General features: G+C 41.5%; 2 protein-coding genes across 4 annotated transcripts in view; one reads left to right on the plus strand and one right to left on the minus strand.

Moving 5' to 3' along the window:
• jak2a (Janus kinase 2a) overlaps positions 1–21,012 on the plus strand; it is a 39,526-nt gene extending 18,514 nt beyond the window's left edge. For 2 of the 3 annotated variants that reach the window (XM_074618347.1, XM_074618348.1), the window contains exons 5-24: positions 874–1,019; positions 2,615–2,909; positions 3,082–3,201; positions 3,740–3,897; positions 4,000–4,111; positions 5,596–5,782; positions 6,763–6,887; positions 8,649–8,783; positions 8,872–8,959; positions 11,307–11,434; positions 11,557–11,695; positions 11,897–12,048; positions 12,592–12,742; positions 12,898–13,031; positions 14,643–14,832; positions 15,446–15,570; positions 15,696–15,868; positions 16,176–16,293; positions 16,599–16,712; positions 17,447–21,012. In XM_074618347.1, coding sequence (XP_074474448.1) covers positions 874–1,019; positions 2,615–2,909; positions 3,082–3,201; positions 3,740–3,897; positions 4,000–4,111; positions 5,596–5,782; positions 6,763–6,887; positions 8,649–8,783; positions 8,872–8,959; positions 11,307–11,434; positions 11,557–11,695; positions 11,897–12,048; positions 12,592–12,742; positions 12,898–13,031; positions 14,643–14,832; positions 15,446–15,570; positions 15,696–15,868; positions 16,176–16,293; positions 16,599–16,712; positions 17,447–17,554 — 2,898 coding nt within the window. In that variant the 3' untranslated portion in view covers positions 17,555–21,012. Of the gene's footprint in view, positions 1–873; positions 1,020–2,614; positions 2,910–3,081; positions 3,202–3,739; positions 3,898–3,999; positions 4,112–5,595; positions 5,783–6,762; positions 6,888–8,648; positions 8,784–8,871; positions 8,960–11,306; positions 11,435–11,556; positions 11,696–11,896; positions 12,049–12,591; positions 12,743–12,897; positions 13,032–14,642; positions 14,833–15,445; positions 15,571–15,695; positions 15,873–16,175; positions 16,294–16,598; positions 16,713–17,446 lie in introns of those variants that run through there. The other variant, XM_074618349.1, reaches the window with a different exon arrangement.
• Positions 21,013–21,594: 582 nt separating this feature from the next.
• On the minus strand, positions 21,595–22,981 carry rln1 (relaxin 1). The gene is made up of 2 exons (XM_074618351.1): positions 22,653–22,981; positions 21,595–22,096 (listed from the first exon to the last, which is right to left on the minus strand). Exons 1-2 carry the CDS (start codon positions 22,846–22,848, stop codon positions 21,735–21,737), a joined length of 558 nt encoding a protein of 185 aa, XP_074474452.1. The 5' UTR covers positions 22,849–22,981; the 3' UTR covers positions 21,595–21,734.
• Between the last annotated feature and the right edge of the window lie 491 nt (positions 22,982–23,472).

Here is a 23,472-nt window from a genome sequence, read left to right on the forward strand (position 1 = left end):
TTATACCTTATGACATCACAATTATGAGACTTACTTCTCTGGTTTCTGGCTTTGAGAGAGCGTAACTCATGTTCACACATATTGATTGAACTTTACTAGGCCGTGGAAATAGCATACTGTATTTCTTAATTTAGGTGGTGTTCCCCTTTAAGTGTGCTATTTTCTATGTTCTTTGTATTTGTGATTTTATAAATTGGAGTGCATTTTTAGTCTGAATCATTTATAGTTTTTTTCCTTTAACCGGGTGCCAACTAAAGGACAGCGTCTTCAAGATGCCCTCTCCTTCCCCTCCATCCCACGCTTTCTCTTTCATGCATTGCTTTTTTTAAATATAACGACAAGCAGAAGTGTTGAGTGGGGGAGATATATGCTTGCTTCCTTCTCTCTCTGACTGACTGGCCGACTGTCGGCCTATCAGTCATGTCAGCCATTGTGCAAGTTCAGAAAACAGGAAGTGGGGTAGTCAGAGTGTTTAAGAAGCACAAATGGGGAACAAGGATGTGTCAGGGTTCTCTTCACACAGTGTTTGCTTGTGTCTAGGCACGCATATGTGTGTGAGTGCATTTGCATGTGCGTTTTAAATAGTTTCTACTACTTTTTTTTCTTTCCCACATGCTATTATAAACTTGACACATACAGCTCTGTTCAGCTTTTATCTCCACTTTCACATTGACAACATGAGCTGTGAGTCAACAGAATGTCGTTGTAGAGCTCGACTTGATGTGATGAGTTTGTTGATGAACTGAAATACTTTTTTTTGTTGTTTGTAACATACAACTTCCGGTGCCATGAAGAGATTATAATCCGTCTGATTACTGTCAGTTTGGTTGATAGATCTAAGATTTACTTCACTTTTTTTCACTCCTCCTCCAGAGGCGTAGTGACTTCCTGAACGGCTGGGTTCTTATTCCGGTGAGCCACGAGGTCCAGGAGGAGTGTCTCGGCATGGCAGTGCTGGACATGATGAGGCTCGCCAAAGAGAGTGGTCAGTCACCTGTGGAAGTCTACAATGACACCAGGTACAGGATGCATTCACTCACTAGAGATGAACGACCAAATGTCATAAAATGCCATTGTGACTGTTGCTGCTTTCAGACATTATATGATCTAAAGCAGGAGTAACCAAAAAATATGGATATGAAGGGAAACCTGATAGAATCATCACACAGCTAGAAGGGTTTAATACTGTAAGCCCAGAAATGTTTATCACTTAAAGGGATAGTTTAGGTGTTATGAAGTGGGGTTGTATGAGGTACTTATCCATAGTCAGTGTATTACCTACAGTAGATGACGGTCGGCACGCCCCCAGTTTGGAGAAACAGACGGGATTTACCGCACGGAACCAAAGCAATGTACTGCTGTGGACGGGGCCGGCAGCAAAACGTGTTTTAGCCACCTAAAAGAAAGGCTCACTTAAAATAACAATATCAGTTTAAGTGCATGCTATATTTAGAATATTTCCACTGCTTTACCTTGCCATCAGACAGCCCTTTCTGATGGAGAACTAAAACCGTTGTATCATCTATTATCTCGCCAAAGCCACCAGACTCCATTGAAAAAAACTAATTTTTTCTTGCAGAACACGGGGGTTAATGGTCTACGGCTGCCTCGATCAGTTAGTTTGTTTGTGCTTTTGTGTGACATTGGTGAGGTGGACCAGCAACTCACATGCTTTGCGAGGTAAAATTACTTTTTTTTTTTTTAATGGAGTCTGGTTGCTTTACTTTGGCGACAGCATAGATAACGGCTTATGTGCCCTGTCGGAAACATAGACTGTATAGCTGTCTCGTGGCAAGGTAAACCAGCTAAAGTATTCTAAATATAGCGTACACTTATATCGATTTTTTTAGGTGGGTCTTTCTTTTAGGTGCTAAAATATGTTTTGTTGATGCCCTCGTCCACAGCAGCGCTTTGCTTTGCTACGATGTCGGTACTCCTGTTTGCTTCTCCAAACTGGGAACGTGCCCACCGTCATCTACTGTAGGTAATACACTGACTATGGATAAGTAAGTACCTCTTATAACCCCACTTCAAAACACCCCAAATATCCCACTTTAACTATAAAGCAGCAGTTCCAAAACTCCAGACGATTTTGGTCTCATGTACATGCTGCACACTCTCTTCCCTAAATAATGTGAAATGCTCGCTGTTATGCTTGTGTGCCTGTGGTACAGCTCATGAATAACGATTTCAGAGCAGTGTGATAGGACACAGCGAGCATCAAGATAGTTTCATTATGTGTGTTCATGCAGCTGAATGAATTCTCTCTTTGTATGAGATGTTTCAGTTGAAAAGGTGTCTACAATATCTGATCTTACTTTGCATGCATTGTGTCCACACTTGTATTATTAATTCTTCTATAATTTCTCTTTCATATACTGTATAATTCATCATTAATATTATTTGATTCTCCTGAGGTGGATGCAGCATGTAGACTTACTGAATTGCCACAAAGCGTACTTAGCGTTTGCTCTTTTAACCTTCCTCTTTCACTCGCCCCTCCCTTCTCTCTCTGCATTTCCTGTTATTTGTTCATCATTCCCTCCTCCTCCTCCTCCTCTTTTTGATAACTCACATAACCCACCCATCCCGATCCCCCTCCCCGCTCTGATAGCTACAAATCCTTCCTGCCGAGATGCATGCAAAGCCGCATCCAGAAATACAACATCTTGACTCGGAAGAGGATTCGCTATCGCTTCAAGAAGTTCATCCAGCAGTTCAGCGAATGCAAGGCCACGGTGTGTAACCTCAAGCTCAAGTACCTCATGAGCCTGGAGATGCTGCTACCCTCCCTCTACTCCGAGCGCTTCCAAGTCACCGACCCCTCTGGGCGCGAGCTCGCCATCGTTGTCACGGGCAACACGGGCATCCAGTGGTCAAAAGGGAAAGAGGAGGAGGGAGCAGAGGAGGTGAGGACTAGGGGATGGGTTCATGCTGCCATGGCTGTTTTTGTGCCAATAGATGGAGCTCTAGGAGTTGGTTAAAATTGCCAATAACAACAAGAGAGCATGCATGTGCACGGTTCTTCATCTAATACGAATACAAATAAACCAGTATCTTGTGCTCTTTCTGTGTCTCCAGGAGTTACTGACATACTGTGACTTCCCGGCGGTGATCGACATCAGCATCAAACAGTCCAATAAGGAAGGCTCAGTGGAGAGTCGCATCGTCAGCCTCACCAGACAGGACAGCCAGATCCTGGTAGAGTACACGCTGAGCTCTTCTTCAAGCTGAATCATTTGTTTACTTTGCTTATCTTATTTTCACTACTGTCTGTAAACCAAATTGTCCCTGCAATGTGTTTAAATGAGCACATACTTGTTGTCAGAGTCAAAGATCCTTATATGGATAGATTTGCCTGGACCCAGTACGAAATATTTCTGAGAATTATGGTTAAAAAGTCACAGGCCAAAATGTAAAGTTCATTGATATAGCGCCACCATCTGGCCAAATTGAACCACATTCGACACTTGGATCCTGAGCAATACACCCGCCAAGTGTGAAGTCGATCGGATGAACGGTCCTCGAGATATGCGAAGGACATATGGAAAGACAGACAGACAGAGATTCCTTGCTTTATAGTTGATTTATAAAGTGTAATAATTTGTTACACTAAATTGCATAAAAACATGGATTGAAGGCTTATTGTTTACATTGATTAAGTTAAAAATAGGCACTTAATGATTTATTTTTCTCTTCTTCTACATCCCCTCTCTATGCTCTCTGTCTGACCACAAAGGAACTGGAGTTTAATTCGCTCCCGGAGGCTCTGTCATTCGTATCGTTAGTCGACGGCTATTACAGGCTGGTTGCAGACGCCCATCATTATCTGTGCAAAGAGGTGGCTCCACCGAGACTTCTGGAGTGCATTCAGAGCTACTGCCACGGTCCCGTGTCGTGAGTATCGCACCCAATGCACCTATAGTATATAGCGCGTCACTCGTGCGCCCACAACCACAGAGCCATTTACACACACATCCTCTGCATCTTTGATCACAGGATGGAGTTCACGATTGGTAAGCTGCGTCGCTCCGGTAACCACCAAGGCCTGTTCATCCTTCGCTGCAGCCCCAGGGACTACGACAAATTCTTTGTGTCCTTTGTGGTGGGGGTAAGCTCTTAATATTGGGTCTTCTTCAATGTGATGTACTGTGTTTCTCTCACATGTGACTCTACAAATAAAACAGGCTCATTCAACACAGTCTTTGTTGATTGATAAACATCACAAACTTGCTTCAAACTTGTTTCTGAAAGTGTTTGTTCACAGTTTTGCTAAAACTCAGTAGTCATAAAGGTGTGCTCACCAGCACCTCTGAAATATAGACCATAATTTCAACCACTGGAGGGAGCAATAAGGTTTTATTATCACATAAAATGAACAATCCAGCTGATATCTAATACCATACTGTGACTAAGGTGTACTGTATATCTTCTGTTCTATACATCAGGTGCAACATGTTTGTCATAAACATATTATATTAAGTTTAGTTTATAATCGTGCCAATATTGCAAATGTTGTGGGACTGAGGGAAGTTTTGAATACATTGAAATGAATTTTTTTTTAAGGTTTCAGTATAGCAAGGTGCCAAAATGAGCATTGAATCATGTTTTTTCTTTCTGTAATCATTCCTCTTGTTCATACTGGCCTTTAAAAGATCCCTTCCTAGTGCGCTTCCAATGGGAGTGATAGGAGAAAAAAATCAGCAGTCCTTGTTCTGTGTGTAGATGTATTCCAAAGTTTATCTGGTAGATAAATAATCAGGCTTCAGCTGTCCGTGATAGTCAAATCAAGTGGGTGTCGTCTTTTTGTTGCTGTCCCTCCGCTGCAGCACTGTCCATGAAAACAAAAAGTGGGACTGTGACTCTTTACTCTTTACTCTTTTAACTGATTAACACTGCTGAAAGCTCATATTAACTTCTGATAAATGTTGTAATGTATATTTTCACAGAAAGAGGACTGTGGATTAATGCTGCAACTAACTAATTATTTTCATTGTCGATTAATCTTTCGATTATTTTCTCGATTAATCAATTAGTTGTTTGGTCTATAAAACCTCAGAAAATGGTGAAAAATGTCGATTAGTTTTTCCCAAAGCCCAAAATGATGTCGTCAAATGTCTTGTTTTGTCCACAACTCAAACATATTCAGTTTACTGTCATAGAGGAGTAAAGAAACCAGAACAAATATTCACATTTAAGGAGCTGAAATCAGAGAATTTAGACTTTTTTCTTAGAAAATGATGATTAATCGATTATCAAAACAGTTGGCGATTAATTTAATAGTTGACAACTAATCGATTAATCGTTGCAGCTCTACTGTTGATGTTATCCATCATCACTTTAGGAATGGATATTTTCATGGCCAGTATGAATAAGAGGAGTGATTACAGAAAGAAAGAAAAATGTTTCAGTGTTTATACTGTATTGATACCCGACTGTTTGAAGAAAGACTTAAAAAGATGTGAACCTATCCTTTTTTTAAAGCTCTTGTGTGTTCTGACAGACTCAATCGCAGAATGTACTTTGTAGTCTCTTAGAATAATATTGGCATATTCAGCACAACTTAACTGTAATAATTAATATTGTTATTTTCAGGATGTAAGTATGGTGGACTATAAGCACTGTCAGATCGTGAAGACGGAGTCGGGAGAGTACATTCTGAGCGGTGCTAAGAGGAGCTTCGGCTCGCTCAGTGAACTCCTGCACTGCTACCAAAAGGAGGCGCTCCGCACTGATGGATACATGTTCCAGCTGACCAGGTGCTGCTCACCCAGCCTCAAAGGTAAGTATTCACACACACAGACATACACGAAGAAGAATAAAGCATGTATATCCGCACACATATTAACACAGGTAAAAGAAGGTCATTGTTTCTTTGTCCATGAGGCTGCAAAAATACAACAACAGCATCCTTTCCATCATAGATGGATGATCTCCTATTTTAACCAGGATCAATTGTAAAACTTTGAGTGAGTTTTGTGCACATTGTATAAAAATGCAGATGTTATTTTAGCTGCAGACCCAAAGATTGGTCTTAATTGATGCTGGGTCATAAATCACTTTTAGGAATGACTAACAGTTGAGTTTAATCTATTACATTTTGAAACGAATGATTAGACAATAGAAGGAAGTGATTTAAAGTCGCAAGAATGCTCCGAGTTCAACATCTCTTATCAAGGCAACCAATTACCCTTTGTGTTTAGAGCCCAACACAATTCCTCACAGCGGTCTTTGACACTGTTATCTTGTTATTACGTTAATATTTACTTACTCCAATCCCTGCTGCGGCTAATTACCCATTTTCAAGCTTCTGTTTATATCCAACACATTCTCATCCCAACTCGTCACATACCGCCGCTTTGTAACTTTATTTTCGGCATCAAAACCACTATAGTTACCCCTTGGCGTCACTTTAGGATTAGGCAACAAAACCACTGTAGTTAGGTTTACATGGTTGGGCTTAAAACGACTTTGTTTGCACAGTAGAAATGACACTGAACGTTGTGAACAAGGGATACAAATGAACAGCTGATTGCAACGTGACGCACGGGACACGAACAGCGGTCTCCTGGATGAAAACCTTGTGTTTGTTTGACCCATACACTGATTTTACAATTGGTAGCTGTTGCATTTCTATTCATACTTGCCATTTAACGGTATCACACATTGAAAAGAAATAACCCTCCTGTAGTGATAATCAGATGTGGTGTCAAAATGTGATGTGAGTTTTTTACTAATCCCTTCATCTTTACCTTTCTGTAGATAAATCCAACCTGGTGGTGTGCAGAAATAACCAAGGGGCAGATGTCCCACTGTCTCCCTCGCTCCACAAACACAACATCAGCCAGATGGTCTTCCACAAGATCCGAAAGGAGGACCTCGTCATCGTAAGATAACCCTCCTCGCTTCCTCTCTGAAAAAGACGTGCAAACATTCAGAATTAGGCCATTTCTTCATTCTTAATATGTTGTATTAGTGTAAGATTATATGCATTGTAGAAGCTTACAACAGTAACGAAAAGGCGCTTGTGTATTGTTTCTTGCCATGAGCAGATACGTTATAGATTTACAGAGGTAATCTGTACCAAAGAGGGTCGCCGATGTTTTAATAAATGTAAAATAACACTGAATGTAAAGCCAAAATATACTGATCCAGGCCTTTTGTAGAATTTGTAAACTCCTGTGGGGTCAATGAGGTCGCTACAGTTAACAAAACACTTCCTCCATTGATCCACCTACTGTCAGTGGCGGTCCCTGTGGACATGTGTGTGTCAGCGGGGCTTTCACCTCGTTGACTGCTCCATTTCCGTGTCACCGTATTTTCTCTTAGTTGAGCACTTGAAGTTTTGTACAGCAGGTCTGTCACAGGAAAACCACAGAAGCCGTTTCCACTAATCAGAGAGCTCAGGGGGTTTTCTGTATTGCAATATTATCTTCTCGCACGTCCCCCCATCAGATTCAACAGGTGTTGTTTTTGTTTTATCTTCCTATTTTGAACATGTGTTCAGCTTTTTTGTGCATTTATTTAAGAGCTTTGGCAGATGCTGACCTTAAATCTATTTAGTTGAATCTTAAAGGTGCAGTGTGTTAAATCTGACGGCATCTAGCAGTGACCAACTGAAATTTCCATTGCCAAGCGTATAGGAGGATTACGGTGGCCGACGCGAACATGCGATTGGCCCTCTCTGGAGCCAGTGTTAGGTTTGTCCGTTAGAAACATGGCAGGCAGCTCCGTGAAGAGGATGTAGATATAAACGGCTCATTCTAAGGTAACGAAACCACAACGATTCTTAGTTGCAGGTGATTATACACTAAAGAATACATACTTATTATTATCATATTCCATTTCTGCCAATAGATCCCCCTAAATGGTACACACTGGAGGATGACAGGAGTGGACTTTATTCAAACTAGTTTCTGGGCTGCAAGTGAGGAAACTTCTTGTAGCTCTCATAATGTCTTTGATATGTCATTTGGAGCATCATATATCAAATAGGTCGCCATTATTGCGATTATTTATGCTCCTTAGTAATACTACTTGGAGAGTGTTTAAAGGAACAATATGTAGGACTGACAGCTGGCGTTTCAAATGAGTACAAGCAGTCCAAATTCAAAACATTGGAGCCTTGGCCCGTCCGCTACTCCGGTGTGACTGATAGCAGCGCACGTTTTCGCAATATGAGGGTTACCTTTTTGGAAACGACCTTGTTAGCCTCTGGCCAGTAACTATATTACATATTGGTCCTTTTTATAATCATATTCACTTATTATTATGTTATACTGTCTTATATTAGGCCAGCCAATGTTGTCAGAAGCAAAGTCGAGGATTTCAGCCTTCAACTATTAATTCCCGTCATGCAAGGCAGAAAGAAACACTCTGGACATGAGGTCATGAATCTACAGACAAAAGACAGCCAGCTGGGAGATCCGCACCTCCAAATGTGAACCCTGTTTATTGTTATAAAACTCTAAAAAGGACAAGCTCGTTCTTTGTGAATTCATCTTTAAAGAGCCACCACAGAGGGATCCAGTAACTGTATGAGGGAGTATTGGCCAAGGAATTGTTTCTTTGACTCAGAGAAGGTGGTTAAAATGCACTCCACCCCCTTTCCAAACTAGGTTTTTCAACATAATAAAACTGTGTTTTAGAACGAGAGTCTGGGCCAAGGAACGTTCACCAAGATCTCCTGCGGTGTGAGGAAGGAGCTGGGAGACTACGGAGAGGTGCACCAGATAGACGTCGTTATCAAGACCCTGGACAAGGCTCACCGCAACTATTCAGAGGTTTGTCTTGTTGATTGAGTGAGCCTGATTAAATAAACTCTGAGGACACCAGTTAATAGGATCTCTTATCTCATTTTCTCCTTCACAGTCCTTCTTTGAAGCAGCCAGTATGATGAGCCAGCTCTCCCACAAGCACTTACTGCTCAACTACGGCGTGTGTGTTTGTGGCAATGAGAGTAAGTCTACAACACACACACACACACACACACACACACACACACACACACACACACACAACCACAGGACAGAGATGGTCACAGAGGAAGGAATCATTGTGGTTATCCTCATATAAAAAGGACGCTTTAAGATCTTAGATGAGAGGGATATTGAGAGCAAGACAAAACAGAATGTGTGTTACGGTAGAATACAAAGAAAGCAAGGAGGCTGTTGTCCTCCTGAATGCAAAAGAGAGTTTTCAACACTAAAAACAGGTGTGTTTACATTAGACGAGGTCAAATGTTGTCACTTTAGGCAACTGAGACAATCAAACAGAGAGGAAATAAGGTTTCTGACCTGCTGACCTGCTCTCTGCTGTGCTCTGACCCTTCCACTCGGACAGGATTAAGCCCTCGGGATCAACAAGTTACTAATGGGCCACTGCGGTCTTGATCTTTACTCCACCTGGAACTGCCCGCACACATCAGGGCAGTGTGTCTGGAAACCTTCACCATTCACATTTCTGAGTGCAGGATAAGAGAAGGCTGGAAAGAAATACAAAGATTGTAATAAAGGACTTGAAAAAAAAAGATGCAAAACTGACACAAGCAATTCAATTACAGCAATTACCCATAAAACCGAATTTGCTCACAGGCCTATAAACAAATGAATGAACAAATAGACTGTAGCCTATGCCAACATATTAAATTAAATACCTGTCTTTATTGAGCCGGTCTGTCCGTCAATCTCCACTGCTCCGTTTCAGCACCCGGGACAGCGCCGCATCTCCACATGCACGCTCTACGCACAACAAACAGCGCTCTCCGTCTGAGAATAACTAATAATAATTAAAGTTGATGCATAATCAATAATGTGGGATTATTATTAATTATTTCATGGGCCATTTGGGATTTTTGGGTTAATGCATATATATAATGACAAAAAAACCAAAAAAAAAACTGCTGCACTTGGAATACTGATTTGCACGTGGATTACCATGGCAACTGTCGAAGCTTCGAAGCATTCGGGTCAGCCTTAGGGGCTGATCACACAGAGACGCGTTGCCACAGGCGCGGCCGCTTCAAAAACGCCCCTTGGCAAATGGCGTAGGGCAAAACCGCCTGTGGAGCGGGCTGCGTAACCATCTGCGTAACCGGGCAATCAAATGTGATTAACAGAAAAATGTGGTCTCTCTCTCTCTCTCTCTGTCTCTCGCTCAAAGAAAGTAGCCTTCATGAAACCATCACGACATGATGATGATATATGGTAAAGTCCGCCTCTTGCTTGACTTGATTGGCTTCCTGGGCCAAGTGTGACACTGTGGAGCAGTGCGACTCCATGCCTGGTGCTGAAAAGTTGAGAATATTTTAACTTTTGTTCGCGTCTAAAAAAAACGTCAGAAAAACTCAACGCACAGCGCCAGAGAGGAGCGCACGGCAGTCGCGTCATACCATAGGAAAACAATGGTTTTGCCCGGCGACACATTCCTAGCGATACATCTCAGTGTGATCGGGGCCGTGGTTAGGTTGTTCCATTCTTTATATAAATCAGGCATATGGTGCACTAATAGCCTGATGGTACGAGTCCACAGGGGTGTTTTTTATCGCGAGGGGACGCAACGCTTCCCAACATTGGACGCTTGGTGGGCGTGTCGCTAGACACAGGCTCTCCCCACCTGATTGGAAGAAAAACTCCCTCCGTTGGCTGCTGCTGCTCCCAGCTTCAAACCGGAACCAGTATGGAGGCTCGTTTGGAAACTTTCTTCTCTTATTTCACGAAAGTAGTTCACTGAAATGTGTTTCTGAAAACATTTGAGGTGAGAAATAAGCCATGCAGTTGCTGAATCTGTCTTTATTTTGGATCAACAACATTTATTTTAAAAGATTCTCGGGAGTTTCGAGAGGCGGCGAGTCGCGTCGGACGCCCGAGATTTGCATAAAGTAGACTAGACCTCAACTTTATTCAAATGAGGAGCGGGCGTCGTGACGCTCCGTTTCTGAAATCGCGCCGCCACGCTACCAGAATGCATTGCGCGGCTGCTTACATAGACAATGAATGGGGAGCGTGGAAAGCACGGAGCCTGTGGACATGTACCATAACAGCTCCAAAGAAATTAAAACTTTTCAGTTCAGATTTTATGACCAAAACTAGACAATAAAAACTGTACTCTACCAGATAGCAAAATAGGGATGAAGAAATTCATGGGTGCGGAAAGTGTTCCCTCTATAACTGCTGTCTTTGAGGAAACCACAGGAAATCAGCTACCGTAGTGCACAAACTGGATGTATGGGAGTTTTGATAGAAAGAATTTTGTTTGGAAGATTTCTAAATGGATAGTAGTGACTAATAAAATGATCTCCCTGTCAGACATGATGGTGCAGGAGTATGGTAAATTTGGCTCACTGGACACCTACCTGAAGAAGAATAAAAGCTGTGTTAACATCACCTGGAAGCTAGAAGTGGCCAAGCAGCTATCCTGGGCTATGCACTACCTGGTAAGACTACCGACATAAGAAAGAGAAATACCTTCAAGCAATGTGTAAATAAAACTAGTGGAGCGTTGAAGCCTTGAAGTACCTAATATCATTATTGTTGTCGCTGTCATGTCTGCACGCAGGAGGATAAGAGCCTCATCCATGGAAATGTTTGTGCCAAGAATGTTCTCTTGATCAGAGAGGAGGATCGGATGACGGGCAGCCTGCCCTTCATCAAACTCAGTGACCCGGGTATCAGCATCACCGTGCTGCCCAAAGAAGGTGAGATCAGTCATGTACCGTCCTGATGTGAGGAGGCTTGTAGCTCACACCTGTGTGGAGGCTCAAGTCATGTGAGAATAATGTCACCTAACATAGTTTTGCTTTGGTGTGATTTATTTTTTTCCTCCTCTACCTTTTTATTCCATTCATGTATTTCCTTCTCTCTGTGCTTCTATATCTCTCCTCGTGTTCGTCCGTCAGTGCTGGTGGAGCGTATCCCATGGGTGCCCCCCGAGTGCATTGAAAACCCTCAAAACCTGAGTTTAGCCACAGACAAGTGGGGCTTTGGGACCACGCTTTGGGAGATCTGCAGTGGCGGAGACAAACCACTCAGCAGCCTGGACTGCTCTAAGGTCACAAAAACAGAGGATGCATTAAGAATATTGAATATTAAATTAAAGGAATAGTTCCACATTTTGGGAAATGTTGATTAAGTTGCCTGGCAACACTGAGAGGCCAGGAAGACACTGCTCCCGGCAAAAAATAGTTCCAGTGTCATTTTTACACTATGGTGTTCATTAGTGAGCTTTAGAGGTGCTGGTAAGTGTTTTTTTTACTTTTGGACAGGGTCAGGCTAGCTGTTTCCACCTGTTTCCAGTCATTATGCTAAGCTAAGCTAACCGGCTGTTGACTGTAGCTTCACATTTACCATACAGACATGAGAGCCACTCATCTCATTTAACTCATTGGCATGAAAGCAAATAAGCATTTTTCCTAAAATGACGAACTATTCCTTTAACTAATGCAATTTGTTCAAAACGTGAGAAGCACACAAGATTATTTAAAACATATTCTATTGACTATTTTAAGAATGTCTGCCATCTTTGTATCTTGGATCGTTTCCCAAATCAGTTTGAAAACATGCAGGCTCTGACTTTTGCTCTTTTGCTCTGCAGAAGAACTTGTTCTACGAGGACAGGCACCAGCTGCCGGCTCCTAAATGGACAGAGCTGGCCAATCTGATAAACAGCTGTATGGACTATGAGCCGTCACACCGACCCTCCTTCAGAGCGATTATCAGAGATCTCAACAGCCTCTTCACACCAGGTGGGGAGAAAAAAATCAATGTGGATTCACTACGCCCTACACACACACACACACACACACACGCACACACGCACACACGCACACACGCACTCGTCATCTAGGGTTTTCTCAAGATATTTTAAGAAAACGACTTTGCGCTTTTTGTTGTGTTGTAGACTATGAGCTGCTGGTGGAGAGCGACATGGTGCCCAACAGGACAAGAGGCGTCGGCTTCCCGTGGGCCTCCGAGAGCCAGGAGCCCGCCCAGTTTGAGGAGAGGCACCTCATCTTTCTCAAGCAGCTGGGCAAAGTGAGAAACATGCACACACACACACACTATCATTTTGTTTGATTCTCCTTTATCTCCTCCAGAGTATTTAGATAATATCTTTAAGTGTGATTGTTTGACAGTGAGGCAACACACATGAGACTGAACGTGATTGACAGGCATCATGTTGATTAAAGTTAGCAATATTAGCCAGCTAAAACCACAATATCACGATATATTTCACATGCTTAGCAGTAAGGTTAGCTTACCAAAACAAAAGGTCCCTCCATAAATCGAAGGCCCGGCCGATGTTGATCCTAACCGAACGTTAGCTATGGTTGCACACTGTTAGCCCTGTAAGCGGAGCTGAAGATAAAAGGCATGATGTCACACTTTCTTCACATTAAAAGCAGTCTACAGGCTGATAGAGGAAACCCAGAAAGTCGCGGAAGGTCTCATTTTTTAGGTTCGGCTACAACCTGTACACATGAACACATTTATGCAATAAAAAGCGATTACCATGTTTATATGTGTAAAAACTTACATACAGCCGCTTTAATACAAATATTTGTTAAAGCATTAAAACGATTTTCACTGGAGAGCTGGATGCATATCTGTTAAAACTTCCTCAAAGATTCACACTCTCTTGAGGTGGTTTTTCTTTTTCTTTCTGCTGGTCTTTATGTGGGTGTTTGAAATGCGTCTGTCAGATAAATGATGATATACAGTAGCAAACATTCAACCCACACGACTAATCAGCAGTTTCCGCTATTATCTCAAAAATTCTCATGACACTTCCCGGACAGCGTGAACTTGCTCAGCACTATTTGATTCGCAAGAACAACAATTTTCTGAAGATGATGTGTCTTGTTTTCTGTCATAACTAATTCTTCTTCTGGTGATTAGGTATCTCACTGATTCCATCCTAGTTAATGACAACGCACCATCTTGTACTTTGCTACATAATTTAATGTGCGCTCAAACTAGAGCTGCAACGAGTATGTTTTGTTTTTTTTAAAGTCAAAATTCTCGGATTCTTAAATGGGCATATTTCCAGTTTCTTTACGTCAAATTCACACCAGAGCAGCGGTGAAGTGCGGCCTGTGGCGAGCTGCCATGCAATGTCTATGAAAAGCTGCGGCGACCACTTCCGAGCTCAACCAGCTGTGGCTGTTTGATTCTTTAATGAGGTCTAAAGTTGGGAAAAGTTCAACTTTTTGTGGCGAAATGCAGCCAGAGACAACCAATAAACCAGTAAACAGATCCTTTATGATCCTGTGACATCTTTGTTACAAAGAATTTCTTAAAGCCTGAAACACATGAATATGCCTCCAGGGTACAGAACATTTTTATTATTGCGGTGAGCTGCACGTCACCGCTGGCTGGTGTGAATTCTGTGTTATATCTCTATGACAGTAAACTGAATATCTTTTTGTTGTGGACAAAACACATTTTCTGACATCATCTTGGGCTTTGGGAAACACTGATCAACATTTTTCATCATTTTCTGACATTTTATAAACCAAACAAACTAATTAATTAATCGACAATGAAAATATCCGTTAGTGGCAGTCCTACTCAAAACCAAGATGGAATCACAGCTGTTGTTTCTAGATTTCTTAAATGTGCTCTCCTTCTGACCCCACGCTGCAGGGAAACTTTGGCAGCGTGGAGATGTGCAGGTACGACCCCCTGCAGGACAGCACGGGGGAGGTGGTGGCCGTGAAGAAGCTACAGCACAGCACGGCCGAGCACGTCAGGGACTTTGAGCGAGAAATCGAGATCCTCAAATCCCTCCAGCATGAAAACATCGTCAAATACAAAGGAGTCTGCTACAGCGCAGGTAGGAGCACATGGTCTGATATCTATATGTGCAATATTTCATTATTATAATAATATCATATTGTTTAGAAATGGTCAAAAATCACAATAAAGGGGTGTGATTCTCTTTCTTGTTGCCTGTCTTAGCTCAGTTTTGAATATATATAACTGATTTGTTATGAATATAGGTCACATATTGTTTATATAAATCAAAGCGATATAAGCTGGTGTTTCTACATCAGTGGTTCTAAGCTTATTAAAGAGATAAGAAGAGATTTGCTGTATGAATAAATATCTCCTTTTACACAGATTTGATTCCCAATCAACAGTAGATCACAATAAAAATATATATTTAGTATTTCTTTTCTTTGTTGGCATACATTATTTAGATAAAGCAAATTATTTTCCTGATAAATCTCATTTCTTAAGTGAGATCTAGGAGCGGCCTACAACTTGTTCCTTGATTTGATATCACCACCCCGGCAGATTTTGTTACACATAATAAATGACTTTACAGTTCCAACATGTGCTGCCTGCGGCGTCAGTGACCATGCCCATGAGACAAATCAATCTTGATTTCCTCAGAAGGCCTCCACTCCGCCGCTGTGTCACACTTAACTTCTTTATTTCTGCAGGACGAAGGAACCTGCGGCTGATCATGGAGTATCTCCCCTACGGCAGCTTGAGAGATTATCTCATCAAACACAAGGAGCGCTTTGATTTCAACAAACTGATGCACTATGCATCACAGATTTGCAAGGTAATGTAGTGCAGTGGGTGGTGTGGACTTTAAAGACTTTGTGTAACCCTACCAGATTCTTGCCGATACACAGCCCCTAATATAAACCAGTTCTCTTTCTCTGTGTGATTGCGTTCATTCTTCAGGGCATGGACTACCTCGCCACTAAGCGATACATCCACAGAGACCTGGCCACTCGGAACATTCTGGTGGAGAGCGAGATGAGGGTGAAGATCGGTGATTTTGGCCTGACCAAGGTGCTGCCGCAGGACAAAGAGTACTACACTGTCAGAGAGCCGGGGGAAAGCCCCATCTTTTGGTGAGGAAGACACACTGCACATGTTTGTTAGAAGTATTTTCATATTTTTTGTGGGTTGACATTTATGGATTCTCTGTTTTTGATTAGCTTTTCGACAGTTGTGGTTAAGAAGTGTAACCCTTTGTGACTGATCTTTAAACACAGATAACATCATGTGATCACGCCGGGAGAAAAAAGTGTTTTTGTGCTGTTTCTGTCATGCCTTCATGTCTGTCTGCTTGTAATGTAGGATTAGTGTTGACTGTTTAAAGACGTGTGCATCATTATGTATATGTTTGTTATGTACTGTATATATGGTATTTTCCAGGTATGCTCCGGAGTCGCTGACAGAGAGCAAGTTCTCTGTGGGATCAGACGTTTGGAGTTTCGGTGTCGTCCTCTACGAACTCTTCACCTACAGTGACAAGAACAGCAGCCCACCGGCGGTACTGCACTTCTTCTTTCTTTCTTTTAACTTTTGGTTTTTTTGTTCTGACAATATGACTTCTCTCTCACGTAAACCTTTTCTTATTCCACCCTTAATTGCTTTGTCAAATTAACTGAGCTAGATAACAATGGCCGGTATAATTAGTCTGTAGTGTTAAAGCAATCAGTTGATTGAGCAATCAGTTGATTGAGCACTCAGCGATGTACTCAGAAACAGGAAACACTTCTCATCTTTTTTGGGGGCATTTTTAATGTTTTACTAGGCAGTTTTCACTAAAGAACTACACTTTTTTTTCTTTTACAGGTGTTTATGGACAAGATGGGAAATGAAAAGCAGGGCCAGATGATCGTCTACCATCTGATAGACCTGCTGAAACAGGGATATAGGTTACCTGCTCCAGATACTTGCCCAAAGGAGGTCAGTAACTCTTTACAAAATATACAAAATTGCAAAACTTTTTTTTTTCTCTCAGTTTTTTGCTTTAATAAAAATGTCTCTTGGTTCAAGGCCAATGCAAACTCACCACTTGTTTGTAAAGTCAAACAAACCAGGGTCTCATTTAATAAAGTATACAAACTCAGGTTCACTTGAGTCCACCAGGTTTAGGGCCCTATCTTACACCCGGCGCAAAGCGGCACACAGAGCAGTGCAACTGTCATTGGTGGTTTCAGACCGACGCAGTTGTCATTCTCACGTCCAGCCCCACGTTTTATAAGTAGCAAATGTATTTGCGCACATCTGTGCGCCCATGGGCCCAGATTATGTGCCGTTTAACTAGCAAAAGTGGAGTTGGACATAAAGCACTTCCACGCTGCTATAGATTGTTTGTGAGTCTTATCTCTTCAAGTGATAACCTCACTAGTTTTCTGTGTTGCAGAAATGGATAGAGAAGTTAAGGACTTACTAAGAGCAAACACTTGGGGAATAAAGACAATATTATTCTTTGCCCCAAGTAGAAAACGTCATATCATTAAATAGCATATCCAATCAAAAATGAATAGAGACCTCTTCCATAGCAAAAATATATTTCAAAATGTTCCATGGCTGTAAAACTAGCTTATTATTTAACTTATTTAAGTAGAATAAAATAATTGTAGCTCTTTTATTTTTTTCTCCCTGTGTTAATGTTCGTGCTCTGCTGCTTCCTTCAGATTCACAAGATTATGACAGAGTGCTGGAGCAGTGATCCGAAAGCGCGCCCCACTTTCAAGACATTAATCCACAGTGTGGAGAATGTACGAGACAGCAAGGACGGATGAGCCGCACTGACCCCTGAACCTTTGACCTTTAGGTGTCGACTCCCAGAAGTCAGTCCTCACAGATCTCAACAGAACAATGAATGTACAGTATTTGCTGAGTTTACTGCAGTGATGCAGTCACTAGTCAGCCGTGGACTTGTTTTTCTCTTGGTGCTCTGCATGTCTGTCAGCCTGTTTAACATTTACTCAAAATAAGGATGATGAATGGTAATAGAGTGCTCCAGGGATGACGTATTTTTTGTAGGCCAACCATGAAGTTAGCATCGCCCTGGTTACCTAGACAGAAAGCCAAGGGGATTTTTCCATTGAGTTTTGAATTATTGCAGAAAATGAGCTCTGTGGCAAAGAAACAAGTTTTGTTCAGCAAGGTTTTCTTCACAAATGATACCACTTTTTTGATTTCTGAAGACATTAAAATCTCTTAAGCTTGTGTTAACCACACTTTCAGGCATCTAACTAAAAAAGCCATTCAAGAAACCCTTTGACTTCCAGACAAGGGAACTGGAAATGCTAACTCATTTCTGTGTTTTAGGACTCATTCCTGTAGCACTCTATGTCCGCTTTCTTAGCAGTTTGCCTTCTTTCTATGACGTACACAAATGATCTGATTACTTAGTACACTACATGTGACTCAGACACCGAACAAAATATATTTCAGATGCCTTTAAGAACATTTCATTAATTATGGGATAAATTATTTCCTTTGTGTTATTTGTACATGTTGTGTTTTACAAGTTGAATTGACGAGTCCCGGACTGGGGATACGAGATTTTCTTTACTTTAAGTAACTTGTGTCGAATGTTTAAGCCTTAAAATTAGTATTAGTACCAAAATGTATAAATCTCCAGCAAGCAGCATTTCATTTGTTAATGATCATTTATTTGATTTTGTACTGTTATGTTATTATTGTAAAATGAGCAGCAACTTGTTGAACCAAAGAAGCTGTGGGATTCTCAACAGCCATCTTACCGCACACCTGAACCTCACTGAACCTCACACCTGAACCTCACTGAACCTCACACCTGAACCTCGCTGCTCTTGTGGCCGGACTTTTAAGGACTGGAACTGAGCAGGGATCCTCCTGCTTGATAGTTTTAAGACTGATAAAGGACAGACCATAAATGTGAAGCACCACAAGGGGACCCGTTATGAACGTCTCTACGGGTGGTTTGGAGTCACATTTCTGCCGTTACTTGTGTTTTACAGATATTCATTGCACATCGAGGATGATTCTGTGTGTTTTCTGAGCTTGCTATGACTACACATCAGGGGTCAGAATGAACACAAATCAACTCTTATTTGTCAACTACATTAGAGACACAGCAATAACTGCTTGGTAATCCCTTTGAGAACTACTTGAGGGTATCTAGTAGTGTCACATCATGGACTCATACAGTATCATTCTTGTTTTTGAAACTGGAAATGATGATGTTGCCTTTGTAATTATTAATGGGTGTATATATATAAATACATATATATGATGTTTTTAGTGTTATGAGGCTATACTATCTGCCTGTATTGCAGATACCTAATGTGAAAAGTTTATTTTGGTGGAGAAAAAAAGTAATGAAGGGAGATGCTTTTATTTTCTGCAGTAGCTTGTTGTTGCACGTGATGGTTTTATTTTCTTTGACCTTTGTTCATGTCATTATTTTTCAACCCATTTAGAGTTGTTGAAGAGCGTGTGTATTATGTTGAATACATTTATGTGTTATGGTGTGCATTACAATGTTAGCCGCAAATGTATCAGTGTTTTCTTTGGGATTTTTTTTAAACTTAAAAACTTAGAAATAGGGATTACAGTTACAGAATATTGATTCATATTTGATCAGCGCTGCCTAGTTTGACCGTTTGATCGGAGTTTGTGAGTGATTGACAGCTTCCTCCATTGAATGAACAGCCAATAGGAACACTCTCTGAAATGACCTGTGATTGGCCAAAGTCTCCCGTCACGGGCTAGATTTTCTAAAGCGTGAAAACAGAGCCATGAGGAGGAGCAGAAGTCTAGTTTTCTCTCAGAACACTTGAATTACAATATGCTGAAAAGTTTTTATGGAATTTTTGCCCAATGATGCCAAAAACATTCTGCCTACCATCGCTTTAAAGGTGCTATTGACAACATCAACCACTAGATGTTGCACTCTCCCTACCCTGTTCCATTGCATTCACTTCACAACAAGTGGTTGCCAGTTCATTGTACAACCTGCGTCTTTTATGGTCGAGTGGAGTGAGACTCAGACTGCTTTTCGGTTGGCGGAGCATTATAAAACAAACTTCATTCAAACTCGACAGAAACAAAATAAAACTCACCAAAACCGCCTTGTTAAGTCTTTCCAACAATCGCCAACTCTGGTTTGGTTGAAATAAACCCTTATTTCACTTATTTTTCAGTCGGCCATCCACTTCTAAATCCCCTCTGATGCGCATCTTTGTTGACAACACATTAGTTAAGGTTAAAAGGACTATGGCTGTTGGTAGTTGTTGGTTTTGTTTAAATATGCTGAATTGTACTTGTATGGGTTATTGTTTTTCAACTGAGATATGGCAGCTAATATGTGCTAATGTCAGTTTTTTCACTTGTTGCCACGGTGAATATTCACGTATTCTTCAGCCTGATGGAGACACCAGTGTCAGATTCCGCCTTTTATCCATTTTTTCCCACACTAATTGGCAACTTGATCACTGACGACCCAGAGATACCACGTGATACCAACGTCGTTGGCTCACAAGTCTTGTTAGAAGTGGGAAACGAACGTCTGATATCTTCCACAGAGATAAACAAAACATTCATTTTGGACCCGTCAAAATGATTAATTCACAAACTTTTATTTGGCATCTTTCTAAAAGATCTGTGGATGTGATTTTTAATTTTTTTTTATATTGGTCTTAATGCCATTAAAAGGATGCCATACACACATGCACGCACAAAATGTCAAAGGATGGATCCCCTCTCACATCGCTAAGAATGAGTCACTGTAAAGAGCAACGTTTTCTCACTTACAAACATACAGTGTGTCTGTAAGCTCCCACGCTCTAACCTCTGGGCAGTATCACACCGGTCTGGAGATTTTGTTCACGTCAAGTCTGTTGTTTGTCAGTTTCTTCAGAGTTGCTAAGAAAATATTACTGCCAAACAGGTTCCCTACCCCCCCAATCCAGATTTCTTTTTACTCATATAACCATTATTGTGATATACTGTATATGTACATTGGTGTGTAAGACCAAATAAGATTATTTTATGAAATATGTATAATTGTTCTTATCCTGGTGGTTTTTCCATTTATTTCATTTTGAGTTTGTTGCAGTGTGAATGACATTAAGCCTGATTCTGTCATCTGATGGCAACATGCAGCTGCCTTTAATACATTTATGTGTAGATAGATGTAAATAGTGAAAGATGGATATGGAGTATATTCAAGGTGTGTGTATACTTTTATTAAACAAAACATGTTGTAGTACTACGGGCGTGAAAATTGTACTTTTTTTAATGTAAATGTGGCTTTCTTTTCACATAAAGCTTCATCATATTGTACCCACAGTACAGAGCTTTTTTCTAGTCAAGATAAAGTTCTGTTCATGATTTCTACATTTAGACCAGTGTGGGGTTTTAGTGCAAGGGGCTAAATGTATTTATTGGTTTGTTTTATCTGCGTCACAAAGGGGTTAAAAGAAAAAAAGAAATCTGCTCTTTTGCAGTAGTGTCCTCAGGGTGTTAACAGAAAAATGATCAGACAGACGTAATGTTGTGAACAGAGGCCAGCAATAAGTTCACAGCAGCCTAAATGACATTAATGTGTGATATTGGCCCGCGCTAGTATGAACGTTAGTTTAGTCCGATGGTCTGCGGGCGAGAATACGGACGCTGTTTATCGCTCCAAACATAAACAAGTGTCAAAGACAACATATGATGCGGCTCAACATTTCATATTAACACAGTATTTCAAATTTATTTTCAATGATGCTGAAAGGGTGTCATACAGTACATACAGAACATACATACATTTTCTTTTTTTAAACAAAATATCAAACAAGTTAGGAGAATAAAGAAAATATTAGATTATCTATTAAAATATCAGGCCTATTAAAGAGCAGATGTGAACTTGCTCTCCTCCGTATTTATCCTCCTACATCTTCATCCTCCATCACCCACCTCTCCTCCCCCCCACCTCTCCTCCCTGCCTCAGCACAAGCGTCCGATATCATTCTTGGTACAGCCCTGGTTACAGCACTTCCCCGCCACGCCCAGAGAAAAGTTCCTCTTCTTCTTGCTCGGTATGGGCCAATCAGCTGCAGCTCGGTTCCCGTCTCGCTCGCCTAAAACTGCGGACGGCTGAAGAGCCGAGTTACTCAGCGGCAGCGGCTGCTGCTGCTGCTGCCGGTCTCCTCTGACCCCGTAAAGAGCCAGGAGGTCTGCCAGGGAGTAAGAGGAGGAGCCGATACGGAGTGGAGAAGGGTTATCTGCTGTGAGCTCTGCGACAGGTTGCCAGGTGTGATGGTTTTCCTCCACTGTAACGTCACTGAGGGAACTCCACTGGAAGGGATCTGGAGGATTGATCAATAATAGCAGGAGTTGACTAAAAAGTATTTTATTTGTCAAATGCACCTTTGGTCATAGTAAAAAAACAAATTCACAGATCAGAATGTGTGACTAACAACACAGGAAGGATGGTTATTACTCACAAAAATGCTAACAATGAAGAATGAGCTGACCATGGTGCTGAAATACGAGGCTCCGTCAATCAGCTGTCCAACTGAAATGTGGGGGCAACTGTTGCCTGATTATAGCTCTGTGGCAGCCTAACATTTTGATGTGTAATAACCCACCATCTACAGTAACATGCGCTCGCTAGAAATCAACAGTTCCTCGCCTGTGAACCTTTTCTTCCTCCCTTTAATCATCCTTAGCCTTAATGAGAAATCAGTTTCTTACAGTATACCTTGGCTACACCAGAATACTGTATAATTAAAGACGTTTAACAAGTAGAGTCTAACTGTTTTGATGTCTGTATACTAATTTCTGTACTGCTATTTTTAGACATACTCCACTTATGGTGCACAAATTAAGCACTTAATGAAACAGCAGTAAAGGTTAACTCACCTATGTCCCCCTCTGTGGACCGTTTCCAGCGGGAGCCGCCGCAGGTGAAAATGACCGCCCTGATGAACTCTCTCCCGCACAGTTTCACCCCGTAGTCCCTCGGCAGGATCAGTCTGCTCATCACGTCAGCCTTCACACACTTGCATATGCCACCGACGCACACCACAGCCACGGCAAGAGTCAATCTCCAGAGCATTTTCACTTTGAGAACAAGTCGGCTGGTTTTGCCGCTGCAGAGAGGAGGGTCAAGCTGAGCTCCACCTCAGATCTGATCAGTGTTTCAAATCCTGTTAGTTTCCTTGTTGTTTTTTTTATTGTTAGGAGAGTTACGTTGCGAGCCAAATGCTGAAGTTGTAAAAGATGCTCCTATTGTGTCGGTCCTTGTGATGCAGAGCAGGCTTCGGTTTCCTCTTTTTGTTCTCTCTATAAACCTAGTCACTGGTTCACTCATCAACCTATGCGTTCAACCCCTCTCCCTCCCTCCCTCTCACACACACACACGTCATTTAGATTGATGACAATGACGTACTTGGGAGTTATTTCTTTATTGTAATAATATTCGGGGACTATTTTGATGCGATGTGCGAGTGTGCACATTACTCATACGCTAGTTGCGGTGACGATTTTGAGACAAGCAATACGAAGGCATGTGTGACGTCTTGTACATTTCACTGGGAAGAAATTAAGATCGTGAGTGCTTCAGGCTTTTATTAACACGTTATGTGATGTTATTGTAAAAAAAAAGATTTGGGGTTTAGATAAGTTGGAGCTTTGTATCAAACTAGCAGCGTGTCACAAAACAGGATCGTAGAAGAGAAAA

Source organism: Sebastes fasciatus, chromosome 19 (assembly GCF_043250625.1).
Source record: "Sebastes fasciatus isolate fSebFas1 chromosome 19, fSebFas1.pri, whole genome shotgun sequence".
NCBI classification, from domain to species: Eukaryota; Metazoa; Chordata; class Actinopteri; order Perciformes; family Sebastidae; genus Sebastes; species Sebastes fasciatus.

Coding starts and splice junctions, on each gene's coding strand:
- rln1 (XM_074618351.1), bottom strand. CDS start 22,848: ATGCTCTGGAGATTGACTCTTGCCGTGGCTGTGGTGTGCGTCGGTGGC. Junction 22,097..22,652: donor GTCCACAGAGGGGGACATAG/GTGAGTTAACCT, acceptor TCAATCCTCCAG/ATCCCTTCCAGTGGAGTTCC.